Here is a 20,804-nt window from a genome sequence, read left to right as displayed (position 1 = left end):
CACAAGGAGGACAGGACCTAAAGACAGGTGAGATTTGATGGAATGGCACATTTTTCAATAGTAATGCAGCTTATATTAAATTTGGACTTTTAGAAATCAGCAGATAGAGAAAATTTCTGTCAGAATTGGCCAAGGAAGTACCCAAAGCATTGTTTTGTATTTTTAAAGGCCAAGAAAAGTTCCTGAAGAGGCAAATAAATTTTCTAGCATGCCAGAATTTAGACAAGCTAAGTGACATGAATAATTGTAAACCTTGAACCTAGACATTACTTCTGGACAAAACTGATTTTAAAGCTTTACATAGAGATGGATCAATGATGAGCGCTGGAATAAGAACTGGTGCTTAATGGCACTAAGTTTACAGAAAATACATTCTCTCCAGGTAAACTTGAAAAATAAAACATATAAATGAAACTTAATCTCTGAGAAAGTTATTTGGAGCTGTACAGCCTCTTATTTGAGAGGAGGACCATCTAGAATTAACATTAACCCCAAACCATCAACACCTACAACACAGGCTCCTTTCAAATGCCACAGCAAACTGAGTTGGGGCATTGCTCTGATATCAAATGGGTCATCGGTGTACCAGAACTGAGTTAGCCACACAATGATACAACACCACCTCTGGGAGTTGGTTCATTCTTTTAAACCAATATTCTACATGATGGGTTTACTGTCAGGAAATAGTGGAAATGTTTAAAAAAAAGTTGTGAAAGATGACCTTGAAACACTTCTTTCAAAGTTAAAAATCATCCACACAGGGAAAAATTTTTATTCTTTGAGGAAATTACTAATCAATTTAAATTCAATAATGAATGAATATGGTTAGCTCTAAACATTTTTTCCTTCTGTATTTTGACATGTCTTTAATTATTCACAAAGCTGAACCATCCTCTGTCAGCTGCTAGTGATACTTAGATGCCATCACAGAGGCTTGGGGCATTTGTTTTCTCTCTTTAATCAAGCTATGCATGGTAACTTATTAGTGAATTATTTGCAGGCAAAAAAACCTGATCATATTAAACATGTATTGAGTGGGAAGGCATTATATATTTAAATAGAATATGAGGATAGGTAGGACATAAGATATGGTGAGATATGAAACTGCTATCTTAAATAAGGTAAGAGAAACTTTGCCCAAACAAAGATTCATTTTTATGTGTGTTACATAATTAAGGTCTGATCCCTAAGAGACATGCTATCTAAAATCAGTGGACACAGTTACATCATTCATATTCCCACCTTGAGGTATGCCAGGAGTCTGATTTTTTTCGTTGTAACTAAAAGTGGCTGGGCACACTTAGAAGTCCTTGTCTTTCAGGTATTGCAGGCTCAGTATTTAAAGACAGAAGCAGCAGAAAACCTCCTGTATCTGAAAACCTTGACCAAGTAGTTATGCATAACACATGCTTATCTAAATCTGTATTTAATGCGAATTGTTCCATTTTTCAACCTCACTCATTAAAAAGAAAAAAAAAAAAAAGAGAGAGAGAGATGTTTTTAAGTTGAATATTCCTGAAGTAGGTGGTTAGAGAATAGCCCTGGGCAGGGAGAAGAGTTACACAGGGAGAGCTAGCCTAGGGCACTCGTCTATGGAGAAAACAAACTGAAAGGCAGTCTCAAAATAATACTTGCCACTTCTACAGGGCCTTTAAGCACTCTGCAGAGTCTGTGCCCTGGCTGGGCTGCAGTCACTTCTGGCTATTGCTTTGAGAGGCATTTCAGCTGCTGTCTGTGCTCAGAGCTGGTCTGGCAGTCCTAGCCTGGTACCCCCCAACAGCAGTCCTGTGCAAATCAGTGCACTGCTCAGAAAAAGCAAATTGAGAAATAAACATTGCATAGGCATGAGCTTCACATCCACCAAACCAGGGCAGTCAGAATTATGGACACTGAAAAAATACCCACAAAACCAAACCAAACTGAAGAAACCAAACCTGGAACAGAATTGGTTTTAAGTGCTGCACAATACACAACTGTGGAACTAGACAGAAATATGGACTACTTTGAGAACGTTCTGCAGGGGTTTCTCTTGATTTGGGGTGAATCTCATTGCAAAAAGAATTTAAATGAGTCATTAATCTTGCTAGAGTGCTTTTCTTTATTTTCTTTTTTTTTTCCCTTCTTTTTATTTTCTTCTTTTCCCTTGGCGATGTTTCCTTTCTGAAGACCATATGAAGCAGAAGACAACAAAAGCATTTGCTTCTCTGGCCTTTTGAGATGACTTATATTTAAATCCAGTTCTTCCAATATCTGGAGGATGATGAGCTTATGTTCTGCATCCCTTTAGCCAGTTCTTTGCTGTCCTGAGGACTTCATGATTCACCATCACTGTGTACACATGGAAAAGAAAAAAACACCAGTGTCACGCTCTTGGGTTAGTTGTCTCAGCAGGAAATAACATGCAAGAGTATCCCTAGAGTTCATGAGAAGGTGTTACCAGAAAATAAATCTGTCACTCATGTAATGGATGAACTGATGCTGGCAGCAAGGGCTTCTCTGATTCCTGCCTAATGGTTCATGGGCGCCCAGCACAGCCTTTCTCCTGCTCCTGGCTCTCTTTCCTCAGCTGAGGAAACTTTTTGGTTTACAGCTGACCTTGTAACATTTTCTCTTCGTCCCACTGGTTTCTGCCCAAGTGGCTTGCTCCCCAGCACTCTCTTAATAATGTTTGGCTCATGCCAATGTTAAAAAATGTGACGTCTTATGTTGTCTGATTTGAATTCAGTCAGCAGGGATAACAGCAGGGTTTTAACCACCTCTGAAGCTAAAAGGGCCCTTCATAATCTTAATATTTTACATGTTTTCTTAAGTCTCTTGCCAAATTGAGGCACATCCTGGGAATGCAGTACTTCTTTCTGTGCTGACCTACCATCCACCCAAAATATTTCTCCATAGGAAGGAGCCATCCTTTTTCAGACAGGAAGACAAGAAGGGTGCCCAGCAGCCCCCAAGACAAACCAAACCTCTCAGGTGATAAAGCACAGGGGGATTGCTTGTGCTCCACCCCCTACAATGACCCATGCTGTGAAGGGGACAGGCTGCATTTATTTCTGGAACAGTAAAGTTCCCTGGAGCAGAGATGGGTCTCTGCTTGTGCCCCACAGACCATCAGCCCTGGCCTGCTGCCCCTGCATGCACAGGATGGGAGCCCTGGCCCCAGGCAGCTGGAGCTGCAATTCTGCGCTGAGGCACAATCAGCATTCTAGCAGTAGCTTTCAAATGCAAGAAGATTTGATTCAAATATACTTATTTTGAAAAGCGTATATAAATTTTGAAAATATGTATATACATATGTTTGTAACTTAGCCTGCAAGGCCAGGGGAGGTGACCTCCACCTATCAGGGAGCCCAGGTTGTCATATCTTACCTCCTTTGCACAAATGTGCAGCCTTGATGCTCGTGAGCACAAATTTTGCCATAATTATATTGTTATTTCAATTAATTTCTTAGTCTTCCCTTTTCTGCGCACAAAAGAGCTGCTGAAAACATCCATTTATCTGTATGTAATTCTCTTTCTGACATTTTTTATTCATCTAAGAATTTGATTGGGAGAAGCAGCAGATCTTCGACTGATAAGGTTTAATTGCAAATAAACAGGAAATTTTTGTTTGTTTCCCATAAATCCCTCCACTTCAAATATCTTTTCACATTGAAATGAAGCATATTTCAAAATTTCATATGAAATGAAATTTGAAGAAGTAGCCTTGCGGTAAGGGAAACATTCGACATAGAAATACCTTACTGCCACACAGTTCTGCTTGTCAAAAATTTAAAAAATTTTTATATTAAAATACATTTACTCTGAAGAGTAAGTTTTGAAACAACCTTCATTCTGAAAATGTCAAAGTGTCATTATTTAAATGTTTTGTCTCATATGTTTTCAAGATCATTCGTAGTTCAAGACATTTGGGTCTTGATGAGCTCCCCCTCAGCATCTTTGTGAAGGAAGAAAACACCATCTCTGTTCAGTGTGGCCTGAGATGTTTCCCATACTGAAATATCAATAATATATAAAAAATAAATTACCCTAATTTTAGAAGAATTTTGCCCAAGCAAAGTAGTCTTTCAGAATCTTAAATTGAATCTAATATTCCTGCACTTTATATTCAGCTAATATCCCTTGTCTGAGCAGCTCTGAATGTTTTAGAGATAAATCTCCTATTTTTATTTGCATTTGCTTGCCTTTCTACCATTTAGGGACATAAATTTCTCTAATCTAGTCTGATTCTAAGATACCGTTCACAAGAAAATTTGCTCAAATAATGAGTGTGCCTTTGCTCTGACTGGAGCATACTTATCTGAACAGGGTTGCTTTTTTGTATCAAGGCTTAAGCCTCACTGTATGTTCTAAAATAACTCTATTTTACAGTTGGGGAGCTTGAGGTAGGGTGTAGCTCAAAGATGCCTTTTGATGGCCAGGAGCAAAATCCCCTTCTTCTGCTGAGGTTAATGAAAATCCAGTACAAAACCACTCCTTTAGCAAGGATGGTAAAATGTCAGCTCAAGCTGGTAGACCCTGATGGGTTTTTTCCCCCCTTAAAATGAATTGTTAAAGATTTGGAAAGTAAACTTGATGCTGAGGGTGGTGTTGTGCCTAAAAAGCCCTTTACAGTATGACTTCTGCCAGCGTTAGCCTGTGGCTGCAGCATCCTTTGTGCTGTACTCCCTGCTACAGTCAGTGGTACACTCAGCAAATCTGCTTGTAGAGAGCTGCTGTGCAGCTGCCTCCCCTCAACAATTTTCCCCCCTCTGAGTTGTCATTCAGCAGCAGGAAGGAAAAACCCAGATGGCTAACAAATCCAGGATCTTTTCCAGTTGCTAAGGGTAAAATTAATGTGCTTGCTTGCATCTGGAATCTAGGATCTAAGCCCTTTTTTTTCAAACAATCAGAACTAAAACGACAGCATTGATTTCACTTGCAATAGGTGCAAAAATAAACCTTTTATATACAAGTGGCTGTAGTGGACAAGCCCCATCCAAAGGTTCCTCTGAAACTGCAGCTTTGGAACAACTGAGCTGTAAACTCTGCAGCAGTGGTGATTTAACATCCCTATTTCACTCCTGAGAAAGGAAATTCAGAAAAGAGGATTGGAATATTATGACAGTCTACTGCAGGATGTGCAATTCTGCCAGAGGCATGGTCAGTGGAATTATCTGATGCCATGGGAAGCAGACCTAGGTCCTCTCCTAGCTCCTGGCCTTGCCTGATGGCATCACTGCTTCCACTGCACAGGGATTTCTTGGCACACAGGATGGCTTGGTTGTTATCATAACCTGGCACAGAGAAGCTGCTTTGCCCACTCCTCAAAATGCAGCTGCAACACAAGGGTGCAGGCAAGGGTAATGTACAGCCTCTTGCTTCCAGCTGGAAACAAGAACCAGAATTTTAAATTAGGGAAAATTGCAAGGGGTTTAGGAGTTCTGGCCAGACTCCTAAGGAAACCGACCAGAGAGATTTTAAGTTCACAAGCTGGTCAGGATTGTGGTTTTGCATCCCACTGGGATCTCTGCTTGGACTATCAACTAGTGCCACCTCTGGAGGAGTGCTGCAAGGGGGCACTGGGAAGATCTTTCGTGTTCCTCATTCTCATTTTTTCCTTGCAGTCAGACAAGTCCCTGTCTTTCAGGTCACAGCTCCAGCCAAAACATCTGGCAGTGATTCCCAAGAACCTATAGGCACCAGGTGGCAGAGGGGAACGGGGTGCCTTTGCTGAAGGGGGCCAAGGAAGCTATGCTGGATGCTTGTATTAACACCTTGGGAAACTGTGATTAAAGTCTGATCAGTGAGTGAAACTCCATCTGCGCCATCTGGTTGTCTGTCTTGCACCACTTTACAACTGTAAGATTATTTAGCAGTGCAGTTTACAGGAAGAGACCTGTTTAGAAATAAGAGTGTCAGGCCTTTAGTTTAAGTTGAAATCAAAAGTTTCTATATATAAAAAATTTAAAACTTAAATGGACCAAAGAATAATTCTATAATTACATACAAAAAAAAAATTAGAATGACACTGACCATATTTCTTCAAATAATAGAATAAATTAAAGTACCTTGGGTTGGCAATTGATTCTTTTTCTTCTTCTCTTACAGTAGGTAAACATTCACAATCACCTGGAAAAGGGTAAGAAACAAGACTACAGTTACTCTTGGCAGTTGTTCTACATTTATTTCAAAAATGCATGAACTTTTATCATGCAGTCACTCTAGAATACAGTTCTGCAGATTCACTTCTGCACCCTTTTATCTGCATGAATCTTACACCTCCTTACCTTTGATATAGGTGTTGCCACAATTTATTTATTTTATATGTTCCAGTTCTCTATGTACACCTTTACAAATGAGCATCTTTTGAGCCCTGTCTCCTGCACACTGCCACAGGGAGAGTTGTTTGTTAATCTTCCACTGCTGACAGTGGTACCTATGCCTTATAGTCCAGCTGGGAATCTGGGGGTGGAGTTTAGGGAACACTAACACACACACACATGACAGTATGTAAAATACCTGCTTCCTTCTCTCCACAAAATTTTAAACTATATTTTATACCACTTTTTTCCCATGTGGTACAGTTAATGTCCCTCTTTCACTACTGCCACTTAGCACATGTTTTCTATAAAAGCTTTCAGACTGAGAAGGTCAAAACCCCATCATGTGGAGTACTGTGCTAATGCAAAGAAATGCTCCAAAGAGCTTTATGTCCTGAAAAACAAAGCATGCCTAGTAGGTCAGGCAAATGAGCCATTTGGATAGAAGGCAAGGGACCAGGAATGAAAAAAATATCAGTTTCAGCATTTCCTAGCCAGTGAAAAGCTGTTCATGGTTCAAAATCAGGCCTTGGTTAACTCATGGCTTACTGAAGACCTGCATTTTTTGAGGAGACCCTGGAGGGACAATGCAGACCCCTTAGAGATTTTGACTGGGGAATTCACCTGGGAGAAAAATGGGGGGAAAAATGCAAGGTACTCTTAAATAACTGAGAAGGCAGCTGAAGATGTTGCTGCTGGTAGTTACTATATGTTCTAATTGCTCCATGTGCTGATAGCCTTGAAGGGAGGGGAAGGGTGTATTCATAGGCTCCTGGCAGCAATTTTAAATAAATGGTGGTCTGAACTATGAGCAAATGCATATTTCTTCTACAATACCTCAGTGTGGAGCACAAAAGTGTAGAAATTCTGGAGACTGAAAGGATTAGATGCTTCAGAGAAGCTAGTATTTAGCATTAAAATGTGTATTTAAAAATATAAATAACATTCACAGCTATAAGTGTGTTTAATAGAAATGTCTACTGGAAACTGAAAACACTTATGAGATTCTATCACATATTAAAAATAAACTCCCACACAAACTAAAATACTCCTCTGAAAAAATCTACCCCTGACATTTGTTCAGTTATTTTAGTAGGAGGGAGTCAAGAGCACAAGTAAAAATGTTGTAGGGAAAGCAGTGACACGCATACAAAACACCTTCCATTGATTTCCTCTGCATGGGCTCTATGTCAGCCGGCAAGAGAGGGAGGATGGAGTACAGGGGTTACCGTGTACCATTTTTGTTCATGCTGTTCATCCATTTATCGAGCTCTTCCATTTCTATCTCCATAACAGAGGGTGTGTCTTCTTCAAAAATAGGACTTGAGAGAAGAGAGGGGAGAAAAAAGTATTACACAAAGTGCTTAATTCAAACAGCTTGCAATGCAGTGATTTTGCACGACTGTCTCTAATTCCAGACACGTGTATTAACTCTGGAAAGCCATCCCAGCCCAGTAATCTGAGGAGATGTCAGCCCAGTGGGTGTGAACCAAGGGGTCATGAACAGATGCAAGGGAGTGGCACTGAGATGCCAGCCCTGGGCAGAGGTGGGGCCAGCTGAGACACAGCACAGAGGGACTCGGTGCAGCCAGAGACATGCCAGGGCACAGGATCATTGCAGCTTCTTGAAAACTGTCCCTGCTGTAAATAGAAAACTAAAAAAAAAAAAGATAGTTTGTCCCTACCCCTTCTGGAGCACATGACAGAAGTGCCATTTCTCCAGTGCTAAAAGCTGAAGGCCTAAAGTTTCATCATGTCTGTGACTGACATTTGCAGTGACTTCAAAAGGAAAGGTCATGAGAGTTGTGTTTATTTAAATGCCTCTGCTTAGCTTCCTTTTGCTTATCATTCCTCAGCAGTCATATGATAGAAAATACGTTTTCAGAAAAAAAACCCTTCTTTTTTCTCATAGAGCCAATTCAAGAACTTTCAGCATTAATTAGCAAGATGGAGATCAATAAAAGGCAACAATAAAAATTATGACTCTGGGAAGAGCCACACAGCTTCTGTCTTGTTTTCCAAGCATCTAAGGCATTGCTCCTGTGGCAGCCAGGCCAGCCTTTCTGCCTCAGCTCTGAGAAAGAAGATAAACTTGAAAAACAGGGGAGCAAGACGCAGAGCTTATTCTGAATAGCAAAAGCCTGTGATGAGCCTGGGAACTGATCCCCTTTGCTCATGGGGCACCTTGTACCACTTGTGGTGCTTAAGAGCAGCCTCAGTGAGGTCTGTGGGCTGTGGGTGTCCGTGGGGCAGCCCTTGCCTCAGCCACCACTTACTCTTGATCTCCTGCTCTAGCCTTACACTTCAGCCACATACTGAAGTCACACTTTATCCACCTGTTGAGATTGCTGTGTAATTGATGGCAAAATGTAATGGTGTTTAATGTACAGCTAAATTAAAAGAGGCAGTGTAGGAGACAGAGGTTAGAGTAAAAGAAATTTTTTAAAAATAATGATATTCATAAAATTTACCTTTTTACATTTTCACTTCCCAGCTCATCTGGAAAAGAAGAAAGTTGGTGTTCATAGTTCTGTGTGATATTTACCCATTGTATTTACAGGGTCAGGACTGTGTGCAAGCCTTGAATAGGGTCAAGTAAAACAGGTTGCATTTTCAAAAGGCATAAAAACTAAATTTCAGATGAAAGACAAAACATCTTATCCTGTTTTCCATTTTCAGAGGAACCCACTCTTTTGAATCTAAAAGCCTCTCATTATTAGCCCAGCCCAGTGTTGGTGTTGCAGTGGGCAGGCCAGGGCAGATGCACACTTCCTTCAGCAGGACAGATGTGCTGAGGGAAATGGTATCCTGAAAGGGAACCACTTCTGCAAAAAAAAATTGTTTACTAGAAGCATTGGGACATTTTGCTAGAGATTACACTTGGGCAATTCAGCTCTATCTGGAGACTCTGGGAGCTGCTCATGGGGAGAATGGAGTTGGACTGCATGGCAGATTAGATCTCAGTTAGGCAAATGAAGCTGAACTAGCCAGATGTCAAAAGGGATCCAATCTACTTATGACTCCAAGACAAAGTAAAAATGGAGGGGGGAAATGGTGTCACAGACATAATTCTGATAAATATCTTCACCTCCAGGAATCAAGTGACTGAAAAACCTGTCTTAAATCACCTTATTTTTAATTCATTGTTGCCAGCGGGTGATACCTCCCAGTTGTTCCAGCACATTCCCAGACTGCAGAGCCACCCCAGAACCACAGAGCCATGTGCCCCATCCTTAAGGATGCTCAAAATCCCAGGCTGGCACAGGGCATGAGATCCTAAGATTGTGTTCCTGCAATGTACCACATTTCCTAACTCTCTGAAGAGTGTACCTGCATTTCAATTACCCAGAAACAGGCAGGCAAGTGGGTGCCTGGTTGCAAATTCATAGTTTGTTAGAGGGAAACCCAGTGACTGGGCAAATACAACCTAAAAATGTGCTGAAAACTTGACTTTAAATCTGTGTTGAATGTGTTACACTGTGTGCAGGCTGATGAGCTGACAGCTGCACTCTGACCATGCAGATACACTGATACGACCATCTCAGCATTTCACTTATCAACCATGTGGTTTTATTATGACACCTCAGTTTGCTCTCCTGTGGTTTGACACTCCAAGTTACCAATTCCTCTGTTAACAGATCACAGCACCTTCCTGAAGCATTGCTCACCCTACTGCAGCACCCAGGCAGTCTGACCTAGCTCATTTGCTGCGATGTCTTCACAGCAGCCTCCACCCTATGCGATCAGGATTCCTTAAAATTGTTCCTTATAATGATTTTTCTTGATCTTATTTCATTGAAGCTCCAAGCAGCTTTACCTTGCGGGCACTAAGAGCAACAGAAGCATTAATTTCACCTTGCCTAAAGTTGTTGAGCATAAAGACAGAACAAGCATTTGCAGCCACAGTTATATCTCTGAGCATTCTCAGCATTTCCAGGAGCCAGAGATTGGTGCCAGGGCTCCCATGGGTGTGGCAGCATGAGCAGGAGGTGCCAAGAGGCAGAAGAAGTAGCTCCTGCCCAAGGAGAGGTGTGTGACCAGGTACTGCTGGCTGGGGAGGATCCCTTTCTTACTTGTCAAACATGCAACTAGAGTCAGAGAAGGACATCCCAAATGTGGCACCCCATCCCTTAATGATCTGTTTATGTTGAACACATCCTAGAAACAGCCTTTTGATGCACAAGAGGACAAATTTACCTTGCTTGGACTTTTTCCTTTTATGATGCATTACAAAAAATGTGATCAATAAAATCAGCAGGACCAGCAGCGCCACAGGGACAACATATATCAAGATAGACTGTTCTGTTGCTTCGAGGCTCTCCTCATCATTCACAGCATTCAGTTCAGTACTTGGAGAGCTCTGTGCATCAAAGCTGCTTTCAGTAGTGCCTGCAGTTACAAGTACTGGCCCATGGTCATCCACAGTCGAAGGGCTCGCAGCAGGAAGATGTGTCGCTGTGAAAGTGGGTGATATCATTGATCCATCTCCTGATCCATCAGTCCCAGCATCTGTCAAATATATGAGGACAGCTTTACATTTTAAGAGTTTCATCAGTGAGCCACAGTGTACAACTTTAGTATTTATTTCCCATTTGATGTATTAAAAAAACCCAACAGATGCCTCATACACACAGATTGGAAGTCTTGGGCATTGGATGTAAAATCAGATCTCAGCTTTATCACAGAATCTTACCAGTCATGACCACATTCGTCAGCTGACTTTTCCTAGGACATGTCAGCATGTGTCATCTGTCTGCACACAGCTGCCTTGCACAACAGATTTGCTGCACGTTGGCATCCGGTCTTGCTCACATGAGAAATCATTCTGCTTCTCAGTAAACCACACCAGCCTGTTTTGCGTCTCAGTCCTGGCACATATGTTCCTCCCCTTACCCAAGGAGTTAGGTACTGCCTTCAGGGAGACCATTATCCCTGGTTCACCACTTCCTTTGGTTCACTCATCTCCCTGCTTCTGTACCTTTCTGAAATTTGTTAAATCTGTCTCACTGTGAAAAACAGAGTTGGTGAAAGGAAGTCTGAAGGATGCAAGAGCTGCTGACTTCCCCATCTTCGTGGACTAGAAGAGGTGTTAGTGACACGGGGACCTCACTGCATACAGGTCCAATGAACTGTTCCTCTGACTGATTCTACAGGCTGGCTGAAGGAGCATGTGGCAAAGCATCAGTGCTGGATATTCCCCATGAGTGCTAAGACTGGGGGTTTTGAACTTTGATCTCAGTTCTGGTTTCAATTATCACTCATTTTGCAAGAAAAGTGGCTAAAATTGACTGTGTCGGTAATAGTGAAACAAGTGCTTTTTGTATGTTTACATAAGAGTCTATTGACTGTCACAGAGTTTAAAAGCTTTAAAGAAGTACAGCAAATTCTGGGCTGATACTGTATTCTGTATGGATGCCAAAATCCTGTTGTAGCCAAAGGTGCAAGAATCAGCCTTTATCTAAATTACAGCAGAAAAGCCTCCAAGAATTTTCTTGGCATGAAATGAAATGATGGGGTTTTTGTGTTATCTGCCCTTTCAGATACAATGCCAGCATGGTGCACGTCTCATTTTGTGCAATAAAGCAGGATGGAATTTTTTGACTTTTGCAATTACATGTTTCTCCTCATTCTTGTAAAGTGCTGGGCAGCCAGAGTTTCCACAAGAGTTAGCAAGAGCTTAAGGTTTTCAGCACCTCAGTGCTGGCATTTCCAATCTCACAGGACTGGAACCAAAAGTACTTAGCATTTTAAATGCTTTTGTAAACACATTAATCTTCATAATGGCCCTGAGAGATGAGCAGTTATCATCTCCATTTTACAAATGAGGAATCAGAAGGACAGGGATGCTGTCCTTCCCAGGGATGCCAAATGAGAGAGAAAAACCTGGGATTAGAGCGCTATCTCTTGCTTAATCCACTCTGCAGCATCTCCCACCAGATTTGTCTCAAAGATGAGTATTTCATGAGACTGTATTCAAGGAAACCCAATTTCAGATGAATAAAATTATTTGAGTGTGACAGCAGTGTTTTATCTAGATTTTTATGCTGCACATATCACACAGGCATCTGATTGTTTCATCCTTTCCTAAAAACTAGGAAAGAATTTGAATACTTAATGTAATACTGTGAAGGTCACCAGACTCCTGCAGCACAATAGGACAATGAGAATGATAGCTCTTCTGTGGCAAAGCACTTTGTATCAGTAGTCTCTGTCTCTTCTGTATTTAGTATTTCAGTCAAGAGCAAAACCCTATCTCTGCCTCCCTTGCAGGTAACGACCCCGTTAGGTGTGCGCTGCTCCCCCCCTGCCCGTGATCTGCTGCCTGTCCTTGATCTTATGGCAGAAGGCAGGAGGGAGAGCTCCTGTCCCTTATTCGTTTGGCCATTCGCTTTTCTTTCCCAAGGCAGTTTGTATCTCCCAGTGCCTGCAGCCAGTCCATTGCAATTGCTGCTGTGCAGAGCGGCGAGGCAGCGCGGGAGATGTGTGTGCTGCAGGCTGTGACATGATGGACTGAGCCCCGGGCAGAGCTGATGGCCCGCCACAGCCTCACCGAACCTCCTCCGTGACCTTGCTTCCTTTTCCTCCTCCAGCCACTGCCTGCCACATTTGATATATTAAGAGGGACAAGCCTGTTGCTTAAAAAGGGTGTGGAGAAAATACCTTGCTTTTCATTAATTCGTAGAGCTAAAATGGATTTTTCAAATGTCTAACGCATGGTGTGGCTTTAAAGCAAACAGTCACACCTCATTAACTGCAGTGATAAACTTTCAGCTGCAGAGTATGCTGTGCTTGATTTCTGAGAGAGATTTTTCCAGTATCTCTGCCACTTTGCCTGGTTTTTAACTATGAAGTAGACTTCAAATCATTTGTCTCTGAGTGAAATAGAATTACCTTTTCTAGTCTCTAGGCAAAGAAAATGGCAAATCACAGGGAGTGACCTTGCTGCCATGTATTTTTTTCACTTTGCATAAATCCAGGGACAAAACAGCATCTCTCTGGGAACACCATTTCCTCTTACAGAGATCTTTTCTCTGAGCAAATTAAATACATCTTTCAGCAGAAGGGCAGCCAATTGCACAATGTTCTTGCAAGGACATTGCTCTTATTTCCTGCATTTTACCTGCTGCCCCAACTCATCCCGCTCGCCCGTCACCTCTGAGGAGCAGAGCTCAGCCTCAAGGGACGCCTCAGCTGTCACCCAGCAGTTGCTCTCGCTCTCAGGCCACCCACACATCACCCTTTTACACAGTGGGAAAGCACAGCCTGCACCTGGGCTGGCCCCGAGGCTGGCACAGGAAGGATCTGTGCCTCCAGCCCGCTGGGACAGTCGGGCTCAGCTCCCGGCGCAGCTGTGGCGCCTGCCACAGCCACCCAGTGAGACACAGGTGGGTGACCTCAACACCCCAAGTTGCTATTTGTCATAGTGTTTCCATTTAAAGTGCTCAAAACTGCAAGTGGGCTGTGCTGCAGCTGGCCTGGGTGGCTGTTTGGTGGGGTGAGTTACAAGGTTTGGGCATTACAAGGTTTGGAGCAGGGCAGAAGAACATCTGAAAGTTGGAGATTTTGGGAGGTGCTGTTCAAACATTTTCTCCATGCCAGATTTACAGTGATAATTCATACCATGAACTGTCTTGCCAGCTGTGGTTTCATCTTGCAGACATCTACTAGCTCCCTGCAAACGGGAATCTTACAATACAGCATGACATTCAGGGTGGAAAAGCAAAGCCAGTGAGGTGTAACAAAGAGCAAGTCACACGTGTCCACATAGATATCTCCTTGACTTTGCAAAGCCTGTGCCCTTTCTCTTACTGAGCTCAGCCTCATGCTGTTGGCTACATTCCAACATCCACATACTCATCCCTCTGCACATCTTGTCCAAGGAGCAAATGTTCATACAACAACCACATGGGCTTCACCTTTGTCTGGACCACCTCGGGCATGAATGCTGGTGACTTCTTCCTGTGTTAAGGGAAGTGGATGGGAACACAACACAGCTTCAGCACAGCCCGTATTGCCACTTCCCATGCTTTCAAGAGAAGAAGGGAGAGGGGCTGGCATGCAGCAATTCACCCTGAGGGGAAGGTGGGCACAGCTGGAACTGGAAGCTAAGAAGCTGGAGCTGGAAGTCAGTTTCCATCTTGTATAAATGAGCTTAAACAGTAGTTTAAGGGTTCCCCAGCTGAGGTATTAGAGAATCTATAACTCAAGAGACCAAAATACTTGAGCAAGCACTAGCAGCCTCTCATAAAAGGTTCAATTAACAGTTCTTACAAACTATGAAAAAGCTATGTCCCTGTACGCAGATACTATGGTATAAAGTATTACTCAAGATTTTTTACTTTAAAAATATGCTTGGGTCACTAATAGGCTTTGCTTGAGTTTTGGAGGTGCTCCCAAATATGCTTTTCATGGGGGAGAGAGGTAATTGAATATACCAAGTGGTTTTACAGACTGGAGTCCAAAAAATTATGTCTCAATCAAACAAACAGAATTTCTGTTGTTGCAGCATTTCTACCTCTGTGCTGCAGCACTCAGAGGTGGTGATATGGGCTTCTTGATGAAGTAAGCAGGCAAACAGGTTTCTGAATTCGCTTGGATGTGAGGCAAAGGAAAATAGCAAAGGAAAACGGCTGGCAGTCAGCACATTCAGTTTTGTTGTAGAACCATCAGTCTCTCTGCTGCCTTGCCGTCAGACTCAAGGACTGGGTTCTCTCAAGGGGATTTTTCAAATTACACCAGAGTGCCTACTGACAGAAGTAAAAGCAATGAGCTAGAGAAAAAGCAAGAGCTATGTCAGTGGCATAGCTAGGCTTATTAGTCTGAAAGGAAAATTTTTATATCTCCAAACTTTCCCATAAGCTATAAAAATGCAGTGAAAGGAAGGCTCACGAGAAGGTGACAGAACAAGAAAAGGCTGTAAAGCTGGAGTAAAGTTACTATATCCTATCTCATTCTGCCCCATGCACACATTCTGTTGGTGGTGTAGTCATACCACTCCTCACAGTCTGTGTGATCCTCCGGTGTATTGCTTGGCTCATCCCTGCACTCCACATTTCAGGCTGATGTCAGAAGGCTGTTCCTTGCCGTGGCCAGGGCTTGCCCAGCTGCCTGTTGTGGCAGGTCTTGCCTGTCAGTCTGGCTAGAAGAGGAATCCTTAAAAGCCTGCAGGCTAGCTGTTGGGAGCACACACTCTTCTGATGAGGGAGCACAAGCATTTCAGGGTGGCTAATCTGTAGACAAGATCCTATTAAAACGAGGTGCTTAGAAAGAGTTATCTATGTATAACCTGAAAGAGGAAACAACTGTTTAAGCTCATTTATACAAGATGGAAACTGCTTTTCCTCACTGTATTTCTATCCAGCTGAAGTGCTGCATTAAGAGGCAGCTTTGCAAATTCAGTCACACATGTTGGAGTCAAACTGTGAACCTGTAGTCTCATTGCTCACCCCGAGTACTACAGGCTTTGCAGACCAATTTATGCATTTAGTTGCTCCTGCTTAATCCGATGGCCTTCTAGCTCTGCATCTGTGATACTCCTGCGACCTCGCTGTGATGCAAATCTCTCAGTGCTTCTTGCTCTCAGGGGGACCCTGAAATTAAAGATTCAAAAGCTCCGGAGGCTTTCCAGCTATCACAAAATCTCTTGAGGGAAAAGAGACTGGTGTCACTGACTGAAAATTACAATTACAGTCTTGCTGATGTAAATGAGAGATTTTCTGAAATGCCCCTGAAGCAGTTGAATAAAACAGTGAATGTTTGTGTGTGTGGCTAAAATGGAGGAATGGTGGTAAATACATAGGAGGAGTTGATGCGTTCAGTAGAAAGGATTTTTCATCTGCATTTTAAGGCACTGCACTTTCGAAAGAGAAAATGTAGCAAATCCTCATTTCTTACATTGTTGTTTTGCTTTGCTAGAAAATTTTAACAGGTGATTGTAACAGATTCAAAGCCATTCTCAATTCATTACTCGAGGGGGGAACAGGTCAAAATTATTACTCCATTAGAGCCCTGGCTTTGCAGGGGAGGCAGGCTAACAGACATTTCTCTGCCAGGAGAGAGTCACTGCCTGTGCTCGTGGTACAAGCTGCTGAATATCTGGATCTTTGATAGCAGTGTTTCTTTGAATGACAATTCAAAACAATAGCACAGAGACACAGACAAAATAGAGCACAACCTGCGAGCACCCCAGCTCTTCCCCTTGGTGCTATTACATGTTTTACTGCTCCTCTCCCTCACACATTTTCTTGCTCCCCATGTCAGGCCACTTATGCTGCAATTACCCACCTGTTCCACAGAACACAGTGGGAGATGGGGAATGCCTGGGAAATGACTCAAGGATCAGAGCATGTTCCTATAAGCTGTAGTAAGAGTCTTAATGCTTGTTACTAGGGTCAGCACACACACCTAGGCAGGTCTTCAGGGCTGCTGCAAGGCTGAGCAGTGAGCATCATCCCCTACAGTAGAGATGATGCCCTGCACTGTTACCTGTAGGGCTTCCTGACTGCACTACAGCAAGGGGAAGGGAACCGGTGCAAACCCCCATGTCCTCTCAGCATGGAGCTGGGAGAAGGCCAGCACCCAGGGCTGAGATCTCAGGAATGCTCTTAGAGCTACTGGATTAGAGTGATTGAAGCATCACAGGGAGAAAACCATCCATAAATCATAAGCCAAATGGCAAGGCTAGGCTTTTACGAGGTTCTGGCATGGTATGGGAACAGGATTTATAAAGACTTTAATCTGTCTGTGCTGCAAGATTTAATCATACTCTGTTTGCCTCTTTTCTGAATGGTCTCTAGACAGTACACTGCTTAAAAGGTGAAGACTGTGTCTGGCCAAAGGTGAAAAAGCTCCCGAAAAGGTCCTGCCCTGTTGATCTGTGAGCAAGGAAGGGTGAGAGCAAAGGATCTCCCTGAGAGGCCGCCCTCAGCAGAGGGGTTCCTGACCCACCAGTGCCTGTGGGGTACATAAGCACTACAGAAACCTTCCCCCACCAGTTTCGTTTCCCCCCAAGGCTCAGGTTTACAACTTCCCCGTCCCACCCACAGTCAGAGTAAGCGCCCAGGTACATTTGGAGCTGGTTGAATAAGCAAAAACCGCCTTTGTATAGGGAGCAAAGGTGGGTGCTCTCCTCCCCTGCCCCTAGGACCATGGATTGGCTCTGTGGAGTCAGAGCTGACAGGGCTTGGGGAGGGCTCTGGCAGGACTGACTCACTGCCAAAGAGGAACTGTTCCAAAATCAGCCAGAATTTAAAGGTGGACCTACTGGTGGGAAGTGGAGAGTGCGGGGAGTGTCACACACCTGGGGTGTGATATCTGTCTTCCCCTAATTGCAGAGAAGGGCAGAGTGCACCCAGTCATGAGCTGAGGGACCCCGGGCTAAGATATCCCCCCCGCCATGGGGACGTGGTGATGAAATCATGGCTCTCAGTACCCTGCATATGAGCTAGAGAAGCAGAAGCCTGATCCCTCTGCATTGCTTTCATGCCTTCATTTTACTCCTCCATTTCTCTGGGACCTCTGTTTAGCTCTGCCCGTGGCAGGAATTTTGTTCCTCCGACTGCTTTGATTCTGAGCTGCACTCAGTGCTTGCAGCATATTTTGCTAATGTGTCTGCACTGCAGCAGGGCTGTAGTAACACAGCCAAACCCAAACCATTTCATACCTCACTTAGCTTGCTCGTACAGCTAAGCAAGTCTCCTAAGTGCAAGCAGCTCAGCAGCAGCCTGCAGCCCAGCTCTAACCCTGCTTAGAGTACAGCTCTTCAGGGAAAAAGCACTCACACCAAAACACCGATTCCAGCAGTGCATTTTAGGACATTAAGTGAAGTCCAGTGATATTTGAGAGTGACCATTCTTTCCCTGCTTTCTGTAGAGCTCTTGCTCACTACAGCAACACAGAGGCAGCAAACACTTCTAGTCTATACCAAGGCATTTTGGCAAGGATTTGTTTGACCCCAGCAGGCTTACAAGCACTACCTCAGCAAGGTTTTCCTATAAGAGCTGCCTGTCATGTTCAGCTGCTGGCTGCCAAAACGCCAGTGGAACCAATAACCCCTACAAACAGAGGAGAGTCTCTGCAATGACACCCCAGTGCCTCAGCATTTTGTCACAAGCTGCTTTTCCACTCATGGTTCTTCTCTTCAGAGGGTCAGAACCTAAGTCCATGGTGCTGGCCACTTTGTTCTGCAGCTGAGAATTCAAAATATTTGTCTCCGGAACCGGCTGTTCCTTTGTTAAACCAGTTTCAGTGCATCGGAGCTGCGGAAATCGGCAGTCCCCTTTTGAATGGAAGCAGAGCTTTGCCTTTAACTTTCCTATTAAACACTGATGGTATGGGTGTGGGGTTTAAAAAAGTTAAAAAAAACCCTAAAATTAGGAGCAAAATGCCTGGTGGCTCAACATGGAAACTCCCGTTCTCTACACACCTGCAATTTAGGAAAAGTTTGCAATTGTAGGAATTGTTTGCTGCTGTTCGGGGACAGGTCTAAGGAAAAAAAATGTCAAAGCTTTGAAAAAACGAGGCAACTGGAAACAGAGAGGGTAAACACAGCAAAAAGCAGCAGAGAGCAAGTCCCCACAGATCTCCTCCCTGTGCTCGCTTCGGAGGGTGTTGCCCTCCAGCTTGGTCCCGTTGCTGCAGGCGAGACACGCGGTCCCACCTCGGCAGGGAACGGCGCTTTCCTACTCACCGGAGGCGGCGGGTCCCGCAGCCAGCGCCAGGGCCGAGAGCAGGGCGAGCATCGCGGGGCCCCGCATGCTGCCCCGGCCGCGCTCCCACCTGAGGGGCGCTCCGCAGCCGCCCTGCTGCGCCCGGGCATCTACATTTCCTGCTTCCTGCCGGGGAGCATCTGAGCTGCATTTCTGCAGGAGATGGACTCTCTTTGATGGGTTTTAGGAAGTGATGTAATTCCGTCTGGGCCTGTCAAGCGAGCAATGATTGCAAAAGAAAGAAGAAAAAAAAAACCAGAAGTTGCTCTTCAGGCACACACTTGACTGAGGCACCTTTATGCTGTAGGTGAGAGAGCTCCCGCTCCCTTTCTCTCCTTTCACTCCTGACTTTACCGCCTTCTATCTTCAGCTACACACAGATCATACAGATACAGATCAGACACAAAACTTCATATATGTATGTTAGCAGGAAGGTTTTATGTCACTTCTCAGGGTAGTTAAGGAAGAAAATTTCAATAGTGCCTCCCCTCCTGCCTTGGTTTTCAAGCTGTAATCCTCCCCACATAGGGCTGGGAGACGGCATGCACTTACAGTCCCAAAAGGCAGCCCCCAGGTGGGCTGTCTTCAGCAAATGGAATGAATGGCTGGCTCTCTTAGGAGCCTATAACTGAGTATTCTGGGCTGGTTCATGCAGAGGAAGAGGAAAAAGCAGAAAACCACATCATTTTTTTTGTTATGAGCAGGTGGCTTAGTGAGAAAGCACTGAGACACTGGTGTGACGAGGGCTGCCGATGACAGGGGACAGAAGGTTCAGTCCCCACCAGGATGCAGGGCCTGGCATGGGGGTCTGCAGTGCCACGGCTGTGTGAGGTGGCAAGGGCAAGGTAATCCTGCCTCCCTTCCCGATTCCTCTTTATTGTTCCTCCCCGTTGGCAGTCTCTGTCTGGGTGTGCAGACTTTGGCTGTTGCCCCCCAAACACTGCCCTGTCCTCTGTTCCCACCACCCCATCACTGCCCACACACTCAGAAACATGTCAGAGCTGGCCAGGGGCTTCCACGTGTTTCCTGTTGGGTGGTGCTCTGTGGGTAAGAGCAATGGAGAACTTAAACCAAACGTTTTCAATCTTCTTGCTGTATAGGGTGGGCTAGCCAGGGCTCAGGATTTGGATCTGGGTCTAAACCACACATGTACCCAAGCAGGAGAGTGGTTGGACCATAGAATTGGGTTGTTCCACTGTAGAAATAAGTGCTAGGTCTAAAATTAATCTCTCTGAGTTGAGGAGAGTCTGCATTCTAGATTTTACTCTGGAGTATCCAGGTAAGAGCCATTTTAAATACTTGCATAAAATTTTCCAGTAGTAATCTAAGAAAGGAGGGTTGAATGGTGACTGTGTAGGAGCTTCATAGTACTTCCCCTAGACATCAGTCTGTCAAAATCTGATTTCTGGTCAGAATTTGTTGAGTTCTGGAATTTGTCGAAGCTGGTGAATCTTTCTGTTCAGATTGGTGGGCAGTGATCAATTGCTGCTCTGCTTCTCTAGCTAATGATTTTTCTTAACACACTGATGCTTTTATAGGTTATCAGTTTTAGGTTATTTAGCTTGAGTAGCAGAGAAATAGGTCAGTGATTCATTTAATGACCGGCTTGTTGATAGATTTAAGCCCCTTGAATTATACAGTTAACTAAAAATCTGAACTGGTTGCTTAGTATTGGTAATGTATGTATACCATAAAATAGTGGGGGGAAAGAAAAGTTGCAGCATTGCACCTACAAGTAGATAAAGAGGAACCCTGAGTTTTGAAGCCAGTGCACTGACCAACAAATCAAATATTTCTA

The 20,804-nt window shown here is 43.9% G+C and overlaps 1 protein-coding gene across 1 annotated transcript; it reads right to left on the bottom strand.

The window, feature by feature from the left end:
• Positions 1–648: 648 nt before the first annotated feature.
• TMEM154 (transmembrane protein 154) lies at positions 649–19,145 on the bottom strand. Its single transcript, XM_064712260.1, has 6 exons — positions 18,988–19,145; positions 10,497–10,808; positions 8,771–8,798; positions 7,536–7,621; positions 6,048–6,108; positions 649–2,328 (listed from the first exon to the last, which is right to left on the bottom strand). The coding sequence occupies exons 1-6, from the start codon at positions 19,052–19,054 to the stop codon at positions 2,313–2,315; spliced, it is 570 nt and encodes a 189-aa protein (XP_064568330.1). The 5' UTR covers positions 19,055–19,145; the 3' UTR covers positions 649–2,312.
• Between the last annotated feature and the right edge of the window lie 1,659 nt (positions 19,146–20,804).

This window comes from Zonotrichia leucophrys, chromosome 4, assembly GCF_028769735.1.
Source record: "Zonotrichia leucophrys gambelii isolate GWCS_2022_RI chromosome 4, RI_Zleu_2.0, whole genome shotgun sequence".
NCBI classification, from domain to species: domain Eukaryota; kingdom Metazoa; phylum Chordata; class Aves; order Passeriformes; family Passerellidae; genus Zonotrichia; species Zonotrichia leucophrys.
This window is presented reverse-complemented; position numbering and strand designations above follow the sequence as displayed.

Coding starts and splice junctions, on each gene's coding strand:
- TMEM154 (XM_064712260.1), bottom strand. CDS start 19,054: ATGCGGGGCCCCGCGATGCTCGCCCTGCTCTCGGCCCTGGCGCTGGCT. Junction 8,799..10,496: donor AAGGAAAAAGTCCAAGCAAG/GTAAATTTGTCC, acceptor CTTCTTTTCCAG/ATGAGCTGGGAAGTGAAAAT. Junction 6,109..7,535: donor GAACAGCATGAACAAAAATG/GTACACGGTAAC, acceptor ACCCTTTTCCAG/GTGATTGTGAATGTTTACCT.